General features: G+C 40.1%; 1 protein-coding gene and 1 pseudogene across 1 annotated transcript; one reads left to right on the forward strand and one right to left on the reverse strand.

Annotated features, from left to right (window-relative positions):
* Positions 1–14,605, forward strand: part of LOC131760293 (centrosomal protein of 57 kDa-like) — a 31,306-nt pseudogene extending 16,701 nt beyond the window's left edge.
* LOC131759620 (lysine-specific demethylase 4D-like) lies at positions 11,696–13,734 on the reverse strand. Its single transcript, XM_059069011.2, is given in 2 exon segments — positions 11,696–11,828; positions 11,830–13,734. Coding segments are annotated over 2 exon segments (1,950 nt in total). The 5' UTR covers positions 13,647–13,734.
* Positions 14,606–22,304: the final 7,699 nt, after the last annotated feature.

Consider the following 22,304-nt stretch of genomic DNA (forward strand, 5'->3'; position numbering starts at 1 on the left):
AAAAAACTTTCATGCTACAAAGGCAATATATGTTTTTTCCAGTTAAATAAAAGAATACAGATGAAAGATACACAGATTATTGAAAATGAAGAAACTTTAAAATGTGGAAGTTTAAACAGACTGTTCTGCTTTCTCCCGTTGACAGTCGAATACATTTTAAAAGGGAACACGCAATCAGCAAGAAACAAAAGGCCTGGGAAGCTCCTTTTGATCAGCTGTCTAAATATATAACATGCACTCATGTCAGCGTGTCTGCCATCTGAATAAACTCCTTTTGGGGGCCAGAGTTGAGCTGAATTAAAGTTGGTAGGGAAGGCTTAGGAGTAGCTTATAGAACCAGTCTCCAAGGTTCACTAGAGCATCACTGGAACTTTGCTGGTATTTAAAAAATGTGTTTATTGCCTCTTCTCTTAGGGATAGCGGAGTCTAAAATTGGAAAAGAAGACTTTCATTAGTCAATTGGGGAATGGTAGTCCAATGATCACTATCCTCTTAAGGAGCACTTGGTTAACTTAGGGCTTTGGATTTGTTCCCTAGTATAGATATGTTTGGGGTGAGAGCTGGATCTCTGAGCCTCACTGTCAGAGCTCGTACTTCTCTGCTGCGTCTCAGAGTACCAGTCGCTCTAATAAATGGTTAGGAAAAGAATGTTGACATAAAGAGGCATCAAACTTTTATCTGTCCAAGGTATTCACATCTCAGTGGGTCTCAGTTATATCACTTTTCTGAAATCTTGGCTAAGATAAAGGGATGGCTACCAGATGCTTCCACCAACTCCAGGCAAGTATTAAGAGCAGCTTCTCTCTTTGCTGGGAAATGGGTCAGTCATGTTATCATTTGCCATTGCTATCTTGGACATTTGTTTAAAAATGAGCTATATAGGGCCTCCATGGTGGCACAGTGGTTGGGAGTCCGCCTGCCGATGCAGGGGACATGGATTTCTACCCCGGTCTGGGAAGATCCCACATGCCATGGAGCAGCTAGGCCCGTGATCCATGGCCGCTGAGCCTGCGTGTCAGGAGCCTGAGAGGCCCACGTACCGCAAAAAAAAAAAAAAAAATGATCTCTATAGGTTGGCTGTGATGAAGTTGGAAGAGTTATATATATTTTATATCTATAACATCTATTAAATATTCATTTAGTACTGTTTATGTGCTATGTATTTTTCTAAGCTCTTTGTAATCTGAATTTTATCACATGTAAGATACCACTGATTTTAAGCTACACCATTATTTTTCATACCACTGAGGTAACTAAACTATGCTATGCTATTGACTGTAAATAGCACCTCAATTTCAGACATGTTAAAATGTGAAAAATGCATGTCTTAGAATCAAGGAAACATGGTATATTAATGACTGTTGTCATAATTAAAACAACTCTAGGAGGTAGATTCTATCATTATCCTCATTTTGTAGATGAGGAAACTGAGGCGTAGAGAGGTTCCACAGTGTGCCCAAGATCACACTGCATTTGCACCCAGACAGTCGAACTCCAGGGCCCAGCTCATAACCACTACACTCTTCTCCCGGCAGATAAGGAAAGTCAAAAAAAAAAGTTTCCGAAACGTTATTTTAAATATTTATCTGTATGAGGAGACTCAAAGTTATTCCTGTCTGGATTTGTCCCCTAACATCGGGACCAATATCCAAAAGCTGAGCAATCTGGAAGTGCTCAGGACTGTCTTTTTAGTGCAAGCACATGCGGTGAGAGTGTGCATGTGGACACATGGCTTCTTCTATGAGGACTGAGGTGGTCTAGTGTTACTTCTAGACATCATCCAGGGTTTACCTTTGCTAGAAAAAGACAGTTCTGCCGTAGGTTCAGGAGAGCAAGGTTCAGCCTCCTGTTGGTGTGGGTGTCAACCACCACTTTTGACTCTGAGGCCTCTTCTGCTTCTGACTTGAGGGTTCGGCCTGGTGCACTTTCTAAGGTTTAGTCATGATTAGGAACATGAATTCAGGCATCCTCACCCAAATAGGAGTTACTCCTCAGCCTCCTTGCCTCCTCATAATACACATGGGGTTAATTTCCTCACTACCTGTCAATTTCATACAAGTGTAAGACAATCAACAGAGAGGAGTGACAGGAAGCGGCTTCAGGGTCCTACAAATTTAATCAATATTCTAGTTGACAAGCCACAGTTTCAACATATCTCATCATTAAGTATGATTTTACACCATTGCTACTGTCTTTCCAGAGCTACTTCTCCCCAGATTAGCCTCCGCGACCCGTCTCTGCCCTCATAGCACATAGCTCTCTTAAAGAGCACTTCTCACACTGTATCAAAACTCCTTGTCTGTCTGTCTGTCTTCCCTAGCTACTTCAAGTTCTGTGGTACAAAGTTCTGTATCTGTCTTGCCCTGGGCCAGAGGTGACACAGCATGAAGTCTACGTTACAGAACTCACTCGTGGCATGAAAGTTCCCCAGCGTTGCCCTTCCCTGTCTAAGGTAGAGCATCACTTAATATCTGCTTTCTTTTCTGGTTACCCATGGAGCCCTGCGCGGCGCTGGCATGAGAGCAGCGGCCAAGTCTAACCTCGTTCTTCCCTGAACACTCGGCATCTAGCCAGTGCTCATGGTAGATGTTTTAAAAACATTTTGAATATAAATGAATGAACTAGAGCCATGAGACTCCAAATGAAAGTTCATGGAAGGGTTTTTCTCCCTTTCTTTTATTCATTTATTTACTCACTGTGTTGAATGCTTACTGTATAGCAGGCACTATGTTTATGTCTGAGGGGGAAGGTAGCCATTAGATACAGGGGACATACTGGGATTAATAGGCACCATCAGGGAATTCCTTGGTGGTCCAGTGATTAGGACTCCGTGCTTCCGTTATAGGGGGACTGGGTTTGATCCCTGGTCAGGGAACTAAGATCCCACAAGCTGCAAAGAAAAAGGCACAATCAGAAAGGGCCCTTAACATCACATAGGGCAGGAGGAGGGCAAGGGGTGAGTGAGTACATGCTTGTTAGGAAGATGGATGACTTAAGGAACTAATGTTTAGCTTGACTGTGTTTAAAAAAATAAAAATAAAAGGTAAATGAAAGAGATTAAAGGATGGGAATATAAGGTGAGAATTCCAGGCCAAGGGAAGTATTTTGTGATGCAAAGTCTCAGGGACAAGAGAGAGTGCTGTCTGTGGTAGAAACTGCAAGAAGTTGAATAGTATTGCTCAGAGCGTAGATGGCCAGGTGGCTCGGGCCAGAGGTGAGGCCCAAGAGGGAGGGATCAGATCTCAGAGGTTTTGGGGGTCAGGTAGGGAGCAGGGTTTCATCCTAAGGCAAAAGAAGAGCGATTGACGGGCTGTAAGGGTAGGATGATGTCATCAGATTTATTTTAGGAAGTCACTCCAGCTGCAGAATGGATTGGCGGGGATGAAGGGATTAACAACTGGGTATGAGAGATGAGGTGGTGAGGACTGCAGGGCTGGAGAAGGGTCTAGTTTGACTCATGTCTTCAAACAGCCTGAAACAGAATCAGCCAAACAACGGAAACCCAAGTGGAATGTCATTTTATTCCACATCAGCCATTATTCTTCCCCTTAAGGTCTTTGCTGACAGCTATTGACAGATTTTGGATTGGCGTGGGTGTGAGTGCAGAGACCTAAGAGGATCTGGTTTGAAACCTCGTCCCCAGGAGAAGAGAGTCAGTGGCAAAGAAAAGGGACCAGAGGTGATCAAATGGAGACAGTGAATTACTGCTCGTAAAGATGCTGTGAAAGACAGGCTTCCCCTAGAATGAGCCGTCAGTAAAAACTTCAATTAGATCAAGGTACTCCCATGACGTAGTGTGTTCTAGAATCTTGGGGTGAGGACATTTGTAATTTGCAAAAGTAGATTCAATATCATCATATAACTTCTCTTTAGAAAGCAGGCAAACGAAAAGAATCTCTCGTTTGTACTATAAACTAAAAGGAACTAAAGTAGACAAGATCATCCTGGCTGTGGGAAGTGCAAATGTTCTGTGTTAATGTGCGTGTTGGTCATTGACAGGGGTCTGGGAAAAACTAGAATTTGCCGAAGGGGGGGGTGGGGGAGTAGTGGCAGAGATAGTTATGCTTATCGGGGCGGGGGCAGGGATCAAGAAAGTTTGAAAAACACTGAATTAAAATCATATAAATGCTTTAGTCATAAAAACTGAGAATTTATTTTTATATTCTGCATTTTTTCAAACACAACATAATTATCCAATTTGACATCTATTACTCCAGACTCTGTGGTAGCCAATGGGACCCAGAGACTAAGAAGGGACCACCCTGTCCCCTGAAGTACATGAGCTAGTAGAGAAGACAGACAGGAATGATTAATACCCTTACATGACAAGTAGCATAGTAGAGCATGTATAAGGAACATGAGAAAGAGAGGTATTGATTTCTAGTTGTGTAATTGTGTTTAGAGTTGACAACCTGAATCGCAACTGGGGAACATGTATAATCCTACATAGTAATAAAAATATTTTAAAAGAACCCATGAAAACCCTAATCCTCACAGCCTCCCATGGAGGACGTGGCAGAGGTGTAAAAGAGTAAGGATGACCTGGCTGAGGCACAAGTACCACACGACCAGGGTCATCAACTCCAGATCAAAGGGGACTCCAAGTCAGGTTGGTACTGTGACATCACACTGTATGTGTCTTTTTTTGTTTTTGTGATTAAGAAATAAATTTAGATTTCAGGGGCCAAACATAGTCAAACTTTTCAGGTATTGAAGCCTCCAAGGAATTGGTTCTTAAGCTCCAAAATGTGCTTTTCTGACAATTTCTCCCCTATTTTAGAGGCTCACCTCATGGATTTGCTGTGACTTAGAGGAAAGGCCAGGCTTAGGAAGCAGATGGGCCTGGCTCAAATCTGGCTCAGGATTCACTGATTATGCCATCTTGGACAAGCATCTGAATGCTCTGGTCCAGTTCCCCACGTGGCACACTGAGGAAATAAGATGAAATAATAAGATGTGAGTGAAGGCACCCTAGTAGGCACTCTCCTTCTGTCTCTACCACCACCACAGTCCAAGCTACCATCTCTCATCTGGATCTTTATAAATGTTTTTCTTCATTGATTCTGGGCCACTCCAGTCTGCCCATTTCTGCCAGAAAACAAATGTGATTGTGTCTGCGCCATTGAAAGATCAAAAGCCTCAACATGGTTTATATATTTCTTTCCAAACTGTAGGATATCAGCCATTAGTGGGTCATAGAAACAACGTTTTGGGTTACCAGCAGCATATTGTTTAAGGTGGAACAAAATAGAACACAACAGAAATTCTAGTTTGCAATGTCAATTTTAAGCATAAGGATTATTACATAAAGCTTCTTTTCTCAATATGGGTCCGCGTTTTAGTATTTTCTGAGAGATGAAATAAGTGCACCTGGGAACAAAAATAGGATAATGGTGGGGGGCAAGGAAGGAAGCTATATACACTTGAAAAAGCTAAGGGGACAGAAATGAGGTCTTAAAAATTAAAAGTTTGCTAGGAGAAATGAAAAAGACAATAGAAGTAGGTTTACAAGGTAATGATGAGCAAAAATTTCAGAAGATAAAGCACAGTGATAAACGGGTAGAAAATTGGAAGAAGAAAAGATACAAAAATTGGAGGTCCAGTCCATGAGGTCTCATATCAAAATACAAGAGTTAATGTACACAGGGAAAAACTAGAGGAAATTGTCAAAGAAGGAACTAAAAAGTTTTTATAAAACTAAAGAACCAGAATTTTGAGACGGAAACAATTTCAGAGCACTGGGACAAAGAAAAGCTCCTGTAAGCTAATAGAGAAGAACACAGCCAACTAGGAGGAGGAATCATCCTTACATCTCCCTTCTTCCTTACACCGTACTCACAAAACAATAAAGTTAATAAACCCAAAAACCTCAGGTAGTAATAAAGGTATAATTAAAATCGAAATTAAAAGTACAATTAACATATAAAAAGGAAAAACCCCATAAAATATTTATCTGTCTCTGGTTGGGCAAATAACTTTCTACCTTTTTAAACATAAAGGCCATAAAAGGCATTATAAATGAAAAGACTGACTCAGCATTTTAATATATTAAACTGAAATGTATGCCAAAACTATTTAAAATTAAATAAATGTCAAAGTAGGAAAAAACTATGAACAGATTAAAAAAAGGGTTTAATCTGTAAAATATTCACATGAGCAATGTGTAAAATGTTCATATACTGTGTAAAATATGCAAAATAGTCACATAATATATAAAATGTTCCTGTAAGTAGATGAGAAAAAACACTAGAACCATATTAGAGAAAAATGGGCCAAGGATATGATTCCATACAAATGCTTAGCATTCATTGAAGAAGAAAAAGTCAGTCTTAGTTGTAATCTAAGTATAAATTAAAACTTGAGCTACACTTTTTCACCAAAATTTTTCACAATAATTTTCTTACCAAATTATTAAAGATTGTTTTTCAGAGTAAAGTTAACGGTGAGGATGTAAAATGGTATGTTTCTGGAAAGTTTTGGCAATACATGTTAAGGATTTTAAATGTTTAAATATTGCAGTACGGTAATTCCATTTCTAGGTATCTAATATAAGGAATTTCATTATTTAACTAATGTTTTACCAAATATACTGATCTAGGTACTGAAGTATAGGATATTTATAAGGGATTAGTAATAGTTGGGGAAAAGGAAAAAACAAAATAACTGTCCAATAATAGGGGGAAAGTTGAGTCATTATCTCCATCATATAAAATTTATTTAGCCACGAAATATTATGGTTAGAATTATTTTCAATAAACGGTAAGTAGACTTTGTAACTTGAGAAGAAATTTATTCAACACAGCACATAGATAATGGCTGTCAGCAGAAACAATGGCTAATGTCTGAGGCATTCTGTCAACAATCCTCATTTGAAATAATAGCTTTGAAATATGCATGGAACATGAAAGACAAGAAGGCTTTCCTGCTGTCCTGAAATTGTTCAGCAATCTGTACAATAAGCAATCTGGACAATGGCCACAGTGAGTGGATTTATGAAACTGACTTCCCTTCTTACCTTCCCCAGTTTAAAACACACACACACACACAGAGTGAGTGGATTTATGAAACTGACTTCCCTTCTTACCTTCCCCAGTTTAAAACACACACACACACACACACACACAAACACACACACACACACACCAGGAAAGCTTGGAAGAATTATTCTTGAAAGACTGCTGATTTCCACAAATCCATCAAGTCTAATCATTCTGATAAAAATACATGTCTTCAATTGTCAGAATTGTCATGTTTCCTTAGGTGAAGAATTTCCGTGTTACTGGGGATAGATACCATGAATATGGGTAAAATGGAAGAGTAACTGAAATGAAAGGGTACTTATTCTCAACTAGTACCTGTGGCTCCAATTGAAAGAAACATGGAGGCAGTTTCACAGTAAAAGCGACCATCTGAGACCCATAGAGAAGCCATTTGTCTGGAGCACTGAAGGATCACCGTAATTGTACCCAGCAAATTCTGAGAAGTTTTGATTTGAGCACAGAGTTACACTTACAAACTCAGAGTGTTTCCTTTGGATGCTCAATATCTGAAGACTAATGTGTATCTAGATTATTTATTTTATATAGATGGCAGCCCGGCCTCATTCCTACTAGGATCTTTAGAAATGTAAAAAGGAAATAATTTAGTTTATAAAACAAATACAGGACACTTCTCCGGCAGTCCAGTGGTTACGACTCTGTGCTTCCACTGCAGGGGGACGGGTTTGATCCCTGGTCAGGGAACTGAGATCCCACATGGCACGTGGCAAAGCCAACAAAAACAAAAGAAAAACAGATACTCAACTCTAGCCTTGTTTTAGTTATCTATCAATAATTCAATAAGAAATGAGGGCCTATGTGATATTTATAATCAGCATTTTATGAATGAAATTGGGTCATTTGTAGAGAAGTGGATGAATCTAGAGACTGTCATACAGAGTGAAACAACTAGAAGTCTGCAAGCATACACCAATGAAATGACAGAATTGAGGACTACTGTGGTAACTGTGCACATGGAGCAGAATGGAAGGAAATATTACAAGAAAAGAAAATGAATATTTCAGTAGGGTTGGCAGCAACAAAGATCTGGTTGCTTCAGTTTACTTCCTAAAATGAAAGATAACAGGAAGTACAAACCCAAGCCTAAAGCAAATAAATGAAAACAGCATAGAGCATTATATGCTCTTATCATAGAGTCTACATTGTAGAAGACTCTTGTAGAAAATACACAGAAGAATATTTTACAATGTGGGTCTAAACACACTATATGATGCAGAAGATTTCTTTGTGTACCATGGCATTTTTCTTCCTCAACAAATATCTACCAGCTATCTCACGTGACTTTCATAATTAGACATGTCCCTCTCCCTTCTGTCTTACTCCAAGGTACCATGGTATATTTACACATTATAAATATCTTAAATGTTTACAGATCTACTAATATGTCACAAGATAGCAGGATGAGAGGTGTTAATGAACTATTAAGGGAAATTGCCAACAGAAGTTTCTGGTTTGCCTCTCTCTGTTGATTTTCCATAAGCAAAGGATTAAATTACTCTTTAGGAAAAAAACAAAAATAAAAAAAACCCTTTTGCATAGATGTTCATAAATAACTTTTGTCTATTGCTCTCACTATGCAGTTTGTCAGGTTTTTCTATCAATGTTGTGCTTACTTTAAAACTTTGAATTATTTCTTGTTTTTGAATGCCTAAATAGGTTTGAAAAGATCTGCAGGTTAAAGGTTTCACACACTTCCCCCATGAAACTACTTGGTACTAGTGATTTTTGCAGAGGCATATCTTTTGACATCTTTCTATATTTCTTACATAGAAATTTATGTCTTAGATTTGATTTTTTTATAATTACTTTTTAAATCTTTATTTATTTATCTTTGGATGCTTTGGGGTCTTCGTTGCTGTGAGCAGGCTTTCTCTGCTTGTGGTGAGCGGGGGCTACTCTTCGTTACAGTGCGCAGCCTTCTCACTGCAGTGGCTTCTTTTGTTGCAGAGCACAGGCTCTAGGCGTGTGGGCTTTAGTAGTTGTGGCACTCAGGCTCAGTAGTTGTGGCTCACGAGCTCTAGAGTGAAAGCTCAGTAGTTGTGGCATACGGGCTTAGTTGCTCCATGGCATGTGGGATCTTCCCAGACCAGGGCTTGAACCCATGTCCCCTGTGTTGCCAGGCAGATTCTTAACCACTGTGCCACCAGGAAAGTCCCTGTCTTAGACTTTCTGTCTCTTCTGAAATCTGTTTTAGTTAATTAATTTTTCTAGAAATGTATCCAGTTGAACTCTTTGTTGACTTGTTAGTTATATTATTTTACAGTTTTTCTAACTCATTTATTTCTGCATATGTCCTTATTAATTCCTTCCTGCTACTCTCTTTGTTTTTCCCCTAACTTTATGAGACAGAAACTTAATCCATGTAATTGCATACTTTTAATTTTATGGATAAAAATACTTAAGGCTGTAAATGTTCCTCAGTATTATTTAACTGAATCTCATATATTCCGAGGTATTTCATTCATTTTTAAATCTAAAAACACTCCAATAATGCTTATTGTGTCCAGGCATCAGTCTTAGCACTTCGCAAATATTAACTCATAGAATCAACCTACCCATCATATGAGGTAGCTGCTATTACTATCCCACTTTACAGTTGAGGAAACTGAGTTATCATGAAGTTAAATAATTTGCCAAAGTCATACAAACTGGTAAGAATAAAGCTGGGATTCAAAATCAGGCAGTCTGGCTCTAGAGTTTATACAGTTAACAAATATTTATTCTATGTCCTTGTCTCCAGGGTATTTAGCTATTGTGGTTTATATCCCTCTAACCTACAGGTCTTTTAATTGAGAATTTTTAACTTTCCAGGAAGTACCTGTATATTTCCCGATTTTTAAAGTTAATTTCTAGTTTTATTGCATGATAATTAACGAGTTTGATTCTTTTCCCTTACTTTGGAATTTATTGGTGTTTTCTATTCACCCAAATGTATTGTCAGTTTTTGTGATTGATACTTTGGTAATGACAAAACTGAGTACTCTATTACCAGGTATGTAAATTCTACCTTACTGTTAATGCTGTCAAAGTTTTCTACATCCTTAAGTTTGGTAAGTAAGGTAAAATGGGGTTCCATGCCCTCTCTAGGTGCAATACTGTCCCCAAATGCCTACATGTTCACCGACCCAGAATCTCCCCAAACTTCATCCTTCTGGGGTTTTATGGAGACTTCATTATATATGCACAATTGATTAAATGAGTGGCCACTGGTGATTGGTTCAACTTCCAGACTTTTCCGCCCCTTGGAAGTCTAGGGTGGGACTGAAAATTCCAGCACTGTAATCACGGGGTTGGTTCCCCTGGCAACCAGCCCTCACCCTTAAGTGACCTAGGGGCATTCCAACAGCCACCTCATTAACATAACAAAATCATAAAACATAACTCTCTTTACTTAGGAAATTCCAAGGATTTTAGGAGCTATTGACCAGAAACAGAGATGAGGACCAAATATATATTTTATATTATAAATCACAATATCACATAAGGTGACTTAAATTCTCCTATTTTTAATGCATTTCTTTCAACTTGTTTGATTTTCTGTAATTTATACTTTATCAAAGTTGCATGGGTATTCATGACTGCTACACCTTCATGGGGAAATTTAGCCTTTAGAGCTCTTTCATGCACATTTGAGCCTCAGTTATACTTCGATACAAGATCCATGACTTCTGCTTTCTGTTTGTATTTTGCTTGGTATAGTTTTGTCTGTTCTTTTAATTTTAACTTTTCTAGATCACTCTGTTTTAGACTGTTAAAAGGTAAACTGAGGCATATTAAACATTTCAAGAGTTTATTTATGCAAAATTCAAATTTGGCAGCATTCAGTCTAGCAGGAAGGAGCACCGAGGAGCTGTACAAAATAAGAGATGTAGGCAGAAGGGAGTGGGAACAGGAAGTTACACTAAGCAAAAGAGCGGGTTGGTTATTGCAAGGTTACTTTCCTTTAGGGGATAATTCTGATTTTAAAAATATATTTTAAGGATGTTATCTTTCTTTGTTTTGCAGATACACATTGGGATAACAACTTTAATAACCATCAATAAAGTTTAAAAATCTATGAGACAAAACTAGCAAACAGTCCCAAATGGGCAAAGGTCTAGTTTAGGCCATGAGTAGTGGCCTGGGAAGAAGGGGGTGTCAGACTCACAGGCGTGTGATGTGAGAAGCTCCTGAGGCTTGCTTGTGGTTGCAGCACTATCCACTGCAAACCACGGTCAGTGACTCAGAGGCCCAGATGAAGTTTGGGGATGGAAGGGGCTCAGCCAGATCCTCAGCATTATCCAATGTTGCCCCAAATTATTATGGGGTCTAGAGGCACACCACTGCAAGAAGGTTCCCTGAGGGTGCCATCGGAAGCAAGCAGTTTCCATACCATCTAAGCCAAGGCAGAAGCCAAAGGCCCATCAATGTTCAGGAGTGGTATGAGAATACCTGAGAGGTACAACATTCTACGGCAGATGTCTCTGTGGGAAGGTCCACTTCAGAGGCTGCTAGGAGCCCTGGTTGTCATGGTAGGAGAAAGCATCTGGCAGCTTGGGAAATGTGTCATTTCTAGGAGATAAAGCATCTCCACTGAGGACAGGCCCAGCCCAGATTGTTGCTTGGCTGGGAGCTTCTGTGGTTTCTGGGGTGGAGGGTCAGATAAAGTCACATTTAGCAAATTCTTCAGTAGTCATGTGCGCACAGATTGAAGACCATCCATTGGTGAGGAACTCGAGGACTCGAGATGCAGGTGCCTCTAGCTTTAGCCCCAGGGGATGACAGTCAAGGGTGCAGTAGACTGGTCTCTGCAGCTGGGACAAGACTCTTAGAGGCGTAAGAGTGGTCCAACCTTACAACCTCACAGAAGTTCACAGGGGCCCTGCAGTTCCCAGCATCGTCCCTGGGGAACACTCTCAGAGTCCCAATGTTGGCAGGAATCAAAGGGATGCTGTCAAGGATACTGGATGTAATACCCTCCAGAGATTGCAGGCATGGGCCAGGGTGCATCGGATTTTCGGAATCCAATGGGGGACCCAAGGGTTGAAGATCAGGGGCACAACAGCACCCGGAAGCCTTAGAAGGATGCTGGAGCCGTGGGCTCAGCAATGCAGGGTTGTCCATCAAGGGTTCTCCAGCAAACAGGAGCTGAGCTTCGAAGTCCAGAGATGTGTGCGTTGTGTTTAAGGAGAGGCACCTCTTAGCCCGGGCCCGGACAGTCCGGTCCCGAGTCGCCTCTTCCCGAGGACGACGACGAGGACCATATCGGCCAGTAGGGTGGAGATCCGGGGCGGATGGACCTGGGGTCAGCGACGGAGTCAGGCCGGGCTCCGCGGAGCTGTAGGCAGCAGCAGCCCCGAACTTGGCGGCAGAGCGAGAACCCTGGGCCGGCGAGGGGGGCGGGGACGCAGGACACACAGGGGATTGGCGGCGGGTCCCATGGCAGGCGGCCACGGAAGAACGGCGGTGCGAGGCGCTGCGGGACGGACAGTGCCTCCGGCGGAGCGCGGGTCCCCCGGGGGCGCGGACCACCCTGCTGGCGTTCAGGCCCTGGCTGCCCGGCGCCGTGGGCTGCGTGTGGTCCACCACGGTCCGGTCCTGCCCGCGTTTCCACAGCTCGTAGCGCTCCGGTTGCAGGATGCGCACGAAGGCGTCCATGGAGAAGGCGACCCGGGCCTCCCCGCAGCTGCACTGCGAGGCCACTTTGCCATAATCGATCCAGCGCGGGGAGGCGAAATTGATGGCTTCCGCGCAGTTGAAGCCATGGTTGAAGCCAGAGTGGTAGCCATAGGGAAACGTGACTATGAACTCTCCAGCCTCCTGAGTGACCCGACCGAAGGGGATGCCGTTGTCCTTGAGGACCTTGGGCGAGATGAGAGCCACCTTGTGCCGCAGGAAGGCCTCACAGCCCCGCGAGCTGCCCGGGAAAAGCTCCCTGGCCAGGCGTTCCAGGCGCCGGCCGTGCTCCGGGGGCACCGCGTACCACGTCTTGGGCTCCCCGAAGTGCAGGTAGTTGATGCTGTAAAGGTCCATGTCCTCCGTGTGCCAGGCGAAGGCGGTCTTCCACATGCCGAAGTACAGGTAGGGGGTGTTGACGCCTTCGATGACCACTCCGCACTCCTGCTCCAGCAGGTCCTGAATGGTTCCCAGGTGTCCAAGGTTCCACTGCTTCGTGTTGGTATCGAATAAGGAGCCACTGACGTCCGCACCATATACTGGTGAACCAAAGAGGCGTGTTTTCCAATATTTTCGCTCCAGATCCTCAAAATCAGAGTAGAATGGAGTCTGGTGTCTTTCACTGTTTGTTAAGCGGCGATACTCGCTCACGGTCATGGCTTTCTTCTTTTTGTGGTGTTGCGTAAACACACCTGCCTTCCCAGTAGTCACCTGCTGGAGGGGAGCAGCTATTAAGATGTCATCGATATCATCGTACGTCTGTCTGGCTTTCCATCCTTTCGGTGGAATTACCTTGGCTAGGCCAGCTCGGTGTGCACCTTGCGACTCCATGTAAACAATATATTTGTTGAAATCTTCAAATTCTTCCATGGTTGGGTGGAAGATCATAATCTTACAACTTGGGTTCTGGTTACCAAAGTGCTTAGACTGCATGGCTGCAATAGAATAAGCAACGGACCCCCAGCTTCTTAGGTATGCTTTGGATACCTGAGAATGCTGGGGAGTAACCTCTTCCCTATACTTTCTTTATTTTTAAAGAAGTTTTGATATATCTGAGAGGCAGGAACTCAGACTTGAACTTTTAAATAAACAAGGTGGTATCTTCTCCAGGCTTGTCAATCCACCAGAAGGACTCCACTCTTGTCAGCCTTTTGGAGCCAAAGGAAATAGAATATTTCGCAGAGGAGAGGGCTCTCTGAGCCAAGTCCTGCCTCAGCCTGCAGCTCTCTGAGTTTCCTCTGTTGGGGGTATAAGTGCCTGAGGCCTCTCCAGGTTCCCAGGCTTGAGTGCATGGGTGGCTTCTCACCTCACTGTAGCAGAAAGTCTCTTCATGGAAGTTTCCAAGCCAAACTTAAAGAAAGTACAAAATATTGAAAATAAGTGGATGACAAAACAAACTGATTTAACATCAAGTTCAAGAAAATTGTATAGCAATCTTAATTTCAAAGTTTGAATTTAAGGGCAAAAAGTACACTCTTTTGGTAGGCATGTAAACTGCTGCAGCTATGGTGCATACTATGGAAAACAGTATGGAGTTCTTCAAAAATGTTAAATAGAACCACCATATGATGCTGCAGTCTCAGTTCTGGGTATATATCCAAAGGAATTTAAAACAGAATATCAAGGAGATATCTGCCCTCTGTCATTCTTTGAGGCATTATTCACAATGGATAAGATATGGAAACAGCCAACATGTCCAGCGATGGTTCAATGATTACAGAAGATGTGGTACATATATACAATGGAATAGTACTCAGCCATAAAAAGAAGGAAATTTTGTTATTTGCAACAACATGGATGGTCTTGGAGGGTATTATGCCCAGCAAAATAAGACAGAGAAAGACAAATATGGCATGGTATCACTTATATGTGGAATCTTAAAAAAAAAAAAAGTAAAACTTACAGAACCAGAGTAGAAACGTGGTTGCAGGGGAGGGTGAAGAAGGGAGGAAAAAAGGTTACACGGTGAATAGAGTCTCAGGAGCTAATGTTAACCGTGGTGTGTATAGTTGATAACACTGTGATGTATAGTTGAAATTTTCTAGAAGAGTAGGATTTAAATGTTCCAAAAAAGGTAAATATATGAAGTAACTGTGTTAATTAACTAGATTGCGGGGAATCCTTTCACAATGTATATCCAATCACCACAAAGTTCACTGAATATTTACAATTTTATAAGTCATTTATACAGCAATAAAGGTGAAATTTAAAAATAAAGAATTAGGGCAAATCATCAGAACGAAAAAGAGGAATATCTAACTGAACTGTAAGGACATTAAGCAACCTTGAAAATAAAGACGTTAAGCACTCAACTCAAGAAATTGGATGGCTTAACCCAAAAGATAAATTAGGGAAAGGAAAACAATGATATAAGCTGAAACAATTACAAAAGAAAACATAACACCCAAAAGAAATGATGACTGAAACCAAAATGCAATTTGTAAACCATTAAAAGTGTAAAAACATAAGCATAACAGAAAAGAGAGAGAAGTACAAGCAAATCACGTTATAATAAAATAGGGGACACAGATAAAAATCTACAATTATAGAAAGAGTGCCTATGTAAATGAAAGCAGGAAAAATGTACAGAACACGAATGTACACATCCTTAACAAGAATTACCTTTAATGTGTAAATACTTGAAACATTCTAGTTATAATCTAATCATCAATTTGCATTGATAGACAAATTATTAGAAATATAGGGTTCACTCAGAATGGGAGAAAATATTTGCAAATGAAGCAACTGACAAAGGATTAATCTCCACAATTTACAAGCAGCTCATGTAGCTCAACATTAAAAAAACAAACAACCCAATCCAAAAATGGGCAGAATACCTAAATAGACATTTCTCCAAAGATATACAGATTGCCAACAGACACATGAAAGAATGCTCAACATCGTTAATCATTAAAGAAATGCAAATCAAAACTACAATGAGATATCATCTCACACAGTTCAGAATGGCCATCATGAAAAAATCTACAAACAATAAATGCTGGAGAGGGTGTGGAGAAAAGGGAACCCTCTAGCACTGTTGGTGAGAATGTAAATTGATACAACCACTATAGAGAACAGCATGGACGTTCCTTAAAAAACTAAAAATAGAACTACCATAGACCCAACAATCCCACTACTGGGCATATACCCTGAGAAAACCATAATTCAAAAAGAGTCATGTACCACAATGTTCATTGCAGCTCTATTTACAATAGCCAGGACATGGAAGCAACCAAAGTGTCCATCAACAGATGAATGTATAAAGAGATGTGGCACATATATACAATGGAATATTACTCAGACAGAAAAAGAAACAAAACTGAGTTATTTGTAGTGGGGTGGATGGACCTAGAGACTGTCATACAGAGAGAATTAAGTCAGAAAGAGAAAAACAAATACTGTATGCTAACATACATATGGAATAAAAACTTTTTTAAAAAAAGGTCATGAAGAACCTAGTGGCAAGATGGGAATAAAGATGCAGACCTACTAGAGAATGGACTTGAGGATACGGGGAGGGGAAAGGGTAAGCTGGGACAAAGTGAGAGAGTGGCATGGACATATATACACTACCAAACGTAAAATAGCTAGCTAGTGGAAAGCAGCCGCATAGCAGAGGGAGATCAGCTCTGTGCTTTGTGACCACCTAGAGGGGTGGGATAGGGAGGGTGGGAGGCAGGGAGACGCAAGAGGGAAGAGATATGGGAACATATGTATATGTATAACTGATTCACTTCGTTATAAAGCAGAAACTAACACATAATTGTAAAGCAATTATACTCCAATGAAGATGTTAAAAAAAAAGAAATATAGAGTTCAGCCAAGTTTCTAGACACTGATTAGCATACAAAATCTATAGATCCCATACACCAGTTAACAATCAATTATAAAGTGAAAGAGTAAAAATGTTTTAATCCCTTTAATAACAGAAGTACATGGCCCCAATGAAGAAATCTAAAAGTGATATGCATGCAATGCTTGTACTTTAAATTCATAAATAAATGAGAATTTTACCAGGAAAAAAAGTTGCTTTCTGATATGAAATGTCATCCTTTTCATCTTTATGCTTTTTTTTTTTTTTTTTTTTTTTTTTTTTTTTTTTTTTTTTTTTGGCGGTATGCTCGCCTCTCACTGTTATGGCCTCTCCCGTTGCGGAGCACACGCTCCGGACGCGCAGGCTCAGCGGCCATGGCTCACGGGCCCAGGCGCTCTGCGGCATGTGGGATTCCCGGGGAACGGGGCACGAACCTGCGTCCCCTGCATCGGCAGGCGGACTCTCAACCACTGCGCCACCAAGGAAGCCCCCATCTTTATGCTTTAAAGGAAAAAAAAAAAAAAAAGGCCAAAGAAGTGCTTGCCTTCTGCTAGTGTAAAATCTTAATTCCAAATGCAGATACACTAGGACCCAGAAAATTGTTTCCTTGAAGGATTCAGCCTCTGAATTAAACGGGCTGTGCTCAAAGTCTGGCTATATATGTCCCACAATAATTTCAATTCAATCAGTACCACCCCAATTCTAATACCCTCATATCCAAACAAAATCTCTAATTTGATCCCACATATTTTTCAAGTCCCTTCCAATTGACACACTCCTTACCCAGTTCTAGAAACCCTCTCATTCCCATTAGATCGCAGTTCACTAAATGAGGTGCTTTTTCCTGAAAATCTTTGTGACTTTTACCAAGAAAATATTAAGAAAAAAATTAACTTCTCAAGTTGGAAGATAGTTTAAAAATGAAAACTCAAGGAAAGGACGTCCCAGTGTATAGTTCCCCCTCTCTCGCTCTCTCTCTATATATATGCATAAATAATGTCATTTTTTAAAACTTCTGGTAGAAAAAGAACTCTTTTGCTCATAAGCACAAATTACAGAAATAAAGTGACCTACCTTCTACCAACAAAATCCTGATTCCAGTTGGAGATATTCAAGGACCCAGAGAGAGAGAGACAGTGTTCTCTGGGCCGCTGGCCTCCAAATGCAGACCCATGTCCTGATGGCTCTGGCTTTCTACCTGGGCAAAGGTATAATTTGATCAGCACCAATCAACAGTAATTGCTCTGGTTGGTCAGCCCACTTTGTCTGCACCTTTTGATTGTTTAAACCAATCTTACAGCGAACTAAGAGGTTGAAAATAAAAGGAGTGGGAAAGTCAAACCAAGCAAATATTAAACAAAAGAAACCTGGTCTAGCAGCAAGTAATATCGAATGTATTTATAAGGTAAAAGAAGGACAGCTTATAGTTATCAAAAAGAAAAACTCATGGGAAAGATTACAATGATGCACTTTATGCACCTAGACACATACCACTGAGACATAGAACACAAAGACTGAGAATTATAAGGTAAAACTGACATATTTGCAATGATGGTGGGAGTTTCTTTTTTTTCAAACACCATTCTCTCAGAAACTGATAGATGAGAAGAAATTTAATAATGTTATAAAAGTTTAAACAATAAATTTAACAACTTTGATTATATTACCTGCAGCAACCACACAGCAAAATGCTTTTCAACACATGTAAAACATTTACAAAAATTTATCACTGTAAGACCACATAATAAATCTCAATAAAAGTTCTATAGAATCAACATATTGAGTACCATCTTGATCAATCTTTTATTTCAATCATGAAATAAAATTGAAAGTCAATAATCAAAAAACAGAACACAACCATAGTTATTTAAAAATGAATATCCACATGACATCTACAACAATATCCATATAATAGCTAAAAATCTATTGATTTTTATGTTGTACGCAAGTAGTTAGTAAAAACTAAACCAAAATACCTCAGAATTATTTGAAAGAAAAAAATATAAAAATGATAGAACAATTCAAAAAACAAAAGGAAAAACAACCACATACAAAAATATAAATGATTAATAAAATAGAAGTCTGTTACTTAAAAAATAAAAGAAAGAAAGAACTAGTTAATAAATTATAGAGTACTCCCTGCTAAAGGAAGAGTGGGCTCCCTGAGTGAGAGACGCAGGTGCAGAGTGGCTTGTGGGGGTGGGTGTCGGCGATGGGTAGTAATTTTATAGAGGACGACCCTGCCAAACACCATTGTAACCAGGTCAACATCAAGAGTCATAAACTGGGAATTCTCTGGCAGTCCAGTGGTTAGGACTCCACGCTGTCACTGCCTAGGGCCCAGGTTCGATCCCTGGCCAGGGAACTAAGATCCCACAAACTGCGAGGCATGGCCAAAAAAGAAAAAAGCCATAAATCACTTTGATAGTATATGTCGTTGATATGATGTGGTTAAAGTATGATAAAATTCCCTCTATAATCTTCCTCCAGAAAAATACAGAAACCCAAAATAATCATAAGAAAAGCATCAAATTCCAATAGAGGGGCATCCTACAATATGCCTGACCAGTATTCCCCCAAACTCAGGTTTCTATAGAAACTTTTGGTCAAAATCACAGAAAGTCTGAGAATCTGTTACAGCCAAGAGAAACCTAAGGAAACATGAAAACTAAATGTAATTTGATATTTTAGATGAGATCCTGGAACAGAAGAAGGACGTTGGGTAAAAGGTGAAGAAATCTGAACCAATGATAGCCTTTAGTAGACAATAATATATTGACATTGGTTCATTAATTGTAATCAATATACCATGGGAATCTAGATGTTACTAATAGGGGGACATGTGAGTGGGGTCGGGGTCAATACTCCCTGAACCATGTGCTCAACTTTTTGTAAATCTAAAACTGTCCAAAAAATTAGGTATCACTAAATATAATATTGTAAATAATAAATAAACAGGAGAAGGCATCAATAAACAATAGTAGAATGAAAAAAACTACACACATAATCTGAGTTTTGGAAACAGTCTACAATACAACACAATATAAACCAAATGATTCTATGAACCACTATGTGACTTAATTTTCAGAGCACTTTTAAAAATATTTTAAATTATGAAATAAAAGGTGTTCACAGAAATCTATAAAGCATATATGTGGACTTCAACAAATAACTTTAGAGTGAACAGAAGTGGAGCCACTACCCAGGTCAAGAAATGCAACATTGCCAGGCTCCTGGCTGCCTTCCTGGTGCCCTTTTTCCCAGATTACAGTCCGTTCTGCCTCCTAGACTGACCTTATCCTAACTACTCACAGAGTAATTTTGGTGAGCATTGTAAAATTAAAACTCTGTCCATTTTTGAAAACTTTCTATAACCTTGAAGAAACACAATTGTATTTATGTACTTTAATGTAATTTTGGTGTATTTTTCCATCATTTACGCCGTTGCATGCAGCTGGACTTTTCTGTTCCAGGGCTGGAAAGTATTCAACCATATAAACTTTCTACTGTTGATGGGGCTTTACGTTTTTTCCACTTTTGGCCTCTTACAAACAGCATTGCTCTGAAAATTCTCTGACGTGTATACTAGCCATAGAATATGTAAACTTAAACTTGCCAAAATTTTCCAACACATTTTACCAGTTTATGCACTAGCTGCATGCAAGAGTGCTCATCGCCCTTCACTTTTGCAAACCTTTGGTGATTTTCTGGCTTTTTAGTTTTAGCTGATCAGGTGAAGGCATAGGGGTACCTCATAATGATTTGCATTTACTTGGTTACTAGTACTGGTGAACCAATTTTTCTGATGATTATTGGCTGATTGGAGGTGCTCCTTCAGGAGCACCTGAAGGAAGCACCTCAAGTATTTTGTCCATTTTTCTGCTGGGTTGTCTGTCTTGATAGTAGTTATATGTTCTGCTTATTAGTTCTTTACTAGGTATGAGTAATACGATATCTGTTCTCACTCTTTGATTTGTCTTTTCACTCTTTTTTTCATTTTTTTTGATCAACAGAAGTTTCTCTGTACCTCTAACAAAACAAATATTATAAAATAGCTAATATATGGTGACTGTCGAATGCCAGACACTGTTCAATGCTCTCTGCATAGAATAATTTATTTATGCCTTATCTTCATAATGACCCTATAAGGGAAATCCTATAAACCCTATTTCTCATGTGAGGAAACCGCATCAAGGAAATATTAAGAAACTTGCTCAAGGTGAGAGATCTAGTAAGTAGGGAAGTATTCAAGTAAGAATCTCCAAGATGATTCCTTAAAAGAAGAACAAAAAGGGTTGACTTCTCCTCTACCAAACTGTGATATTTGAGCTGCAATGGACAAATATATCTACGTGCAGAATAGAGAGGCCAGACACAGACACATGGATATGTGGGAGTCTGCTTATGATGGAGGTAGCATACCAACCCAATGGGGAAGGATGGGCTATTCAATATGTGGTAGTAGCATTGGCACTATTTTGGGTGGTGGAATTGGAGCGTGACCTCATACCACTTACATAAATAAATTTGAGGTGCATTACAGATGGATACAACACAGAATTTTAAGAGAAAATATTGAAGAATGTCTTTATGAACTCAGGGTGGAACAATGTCTTAGGGAAACAAAAGCACCATGACGGGAATGTCTGATATATTTAAATGATTCCAAACTAATGACTGTGATGGTTCATTTCACATGTAGACCTGGCTAAGAGATGCCTAGATAGTTGGTAAAGCATTACTTCTGTGTGTTCCGCATGGCTGTTCCGTGAAGAGATTAGCACATCAGCAGACTGAGTAAAGATCGCCTTCACCAATGCAGGTGGGATCACCCAAACCACTGAGAGCCCAAATTCAACAAAAGAGCAGAGTGAGGGTGAGTTCACTCGCTCTGCTTGAGCCGACGCATCCGTCTTCTCTTGCTTTGGGACTTCTGACATGGGCACTCCTGGTTCCCAGGCTTTCGAACCCAGACCCAACCATATTCCCCGTTCTCCATCTTGCAGGCAGCCCATCTGACAGATCGTGAGATTCCTCAGCCTCCATAACCCAATGAATGAGTTCCCCTATTAAGAGCTATACATATAACTCTTATCGGTTCTATTACTCTGAAGAACCCTGACTAATACAATGACGTAAAAAATTAAAAGAAATTACGGTCTAGGAGAAGTTTGTCATCATACATGAAATAGACAATGAATTAGTATCCTGAATATCACATAACTTCTGCATAACCACAACAAAAAATAGTCAAACCAAAAAAAGTAGGCAGAGCTTTAGAATAGGTAATTCAGAAGAGAGGAAATCCAAATGGCTAATAAATACAAGAAGATGTGCAGGATCACTAGCAATCAGAGAAGCTATTCTCTGCCCGTTTTGATTAGGTCTGACAATATAAAAAAGTGGGTCAAGATATGGAGAAACCAGAACTCTCCCACACTGCCAAGAGAGGTGGAAATTGGAGGGCAAGCTGGCTTTTCCTAAAAAGTTAAAAGTGAACATAAATACAACCCAGTAATCCTATATACAAAGCTGTTGTGTAAAGCACTGTTTGAAATTACAAAGATTTGGAAATAACCCTATTGTCCATCCCCAGCAGAATGAATAAAATAAAATAAATTACACAGATCTAGTTGACTTTGTTGAACTGACTGAGAACTATGGATAGGAAAGTCTTTAGATCTTGTAACTGTAATATTGACTTTTCTAAAAGGTGATGGTGGGGGTAAATTGTTAAAACCACACGACATACTACTTTCAGTTTCGCAGCCTTTTGT

The sequence above is a fragment of the Kogia breviceps genome, chromosome 7 (assembly GCF_026419965.1).
Source record: "Kogia breviceps isolate mKogBre1 chromosome 7, mKogBre1 haplotype 1, whole genome shotgun sequence".
Classification (NCBI taxonomy): Eukaryota; Metazoa; Chordata; class Mammalia; order Artiodactyla; family Physeteridae; genus Kogia; species Kogia breviceps.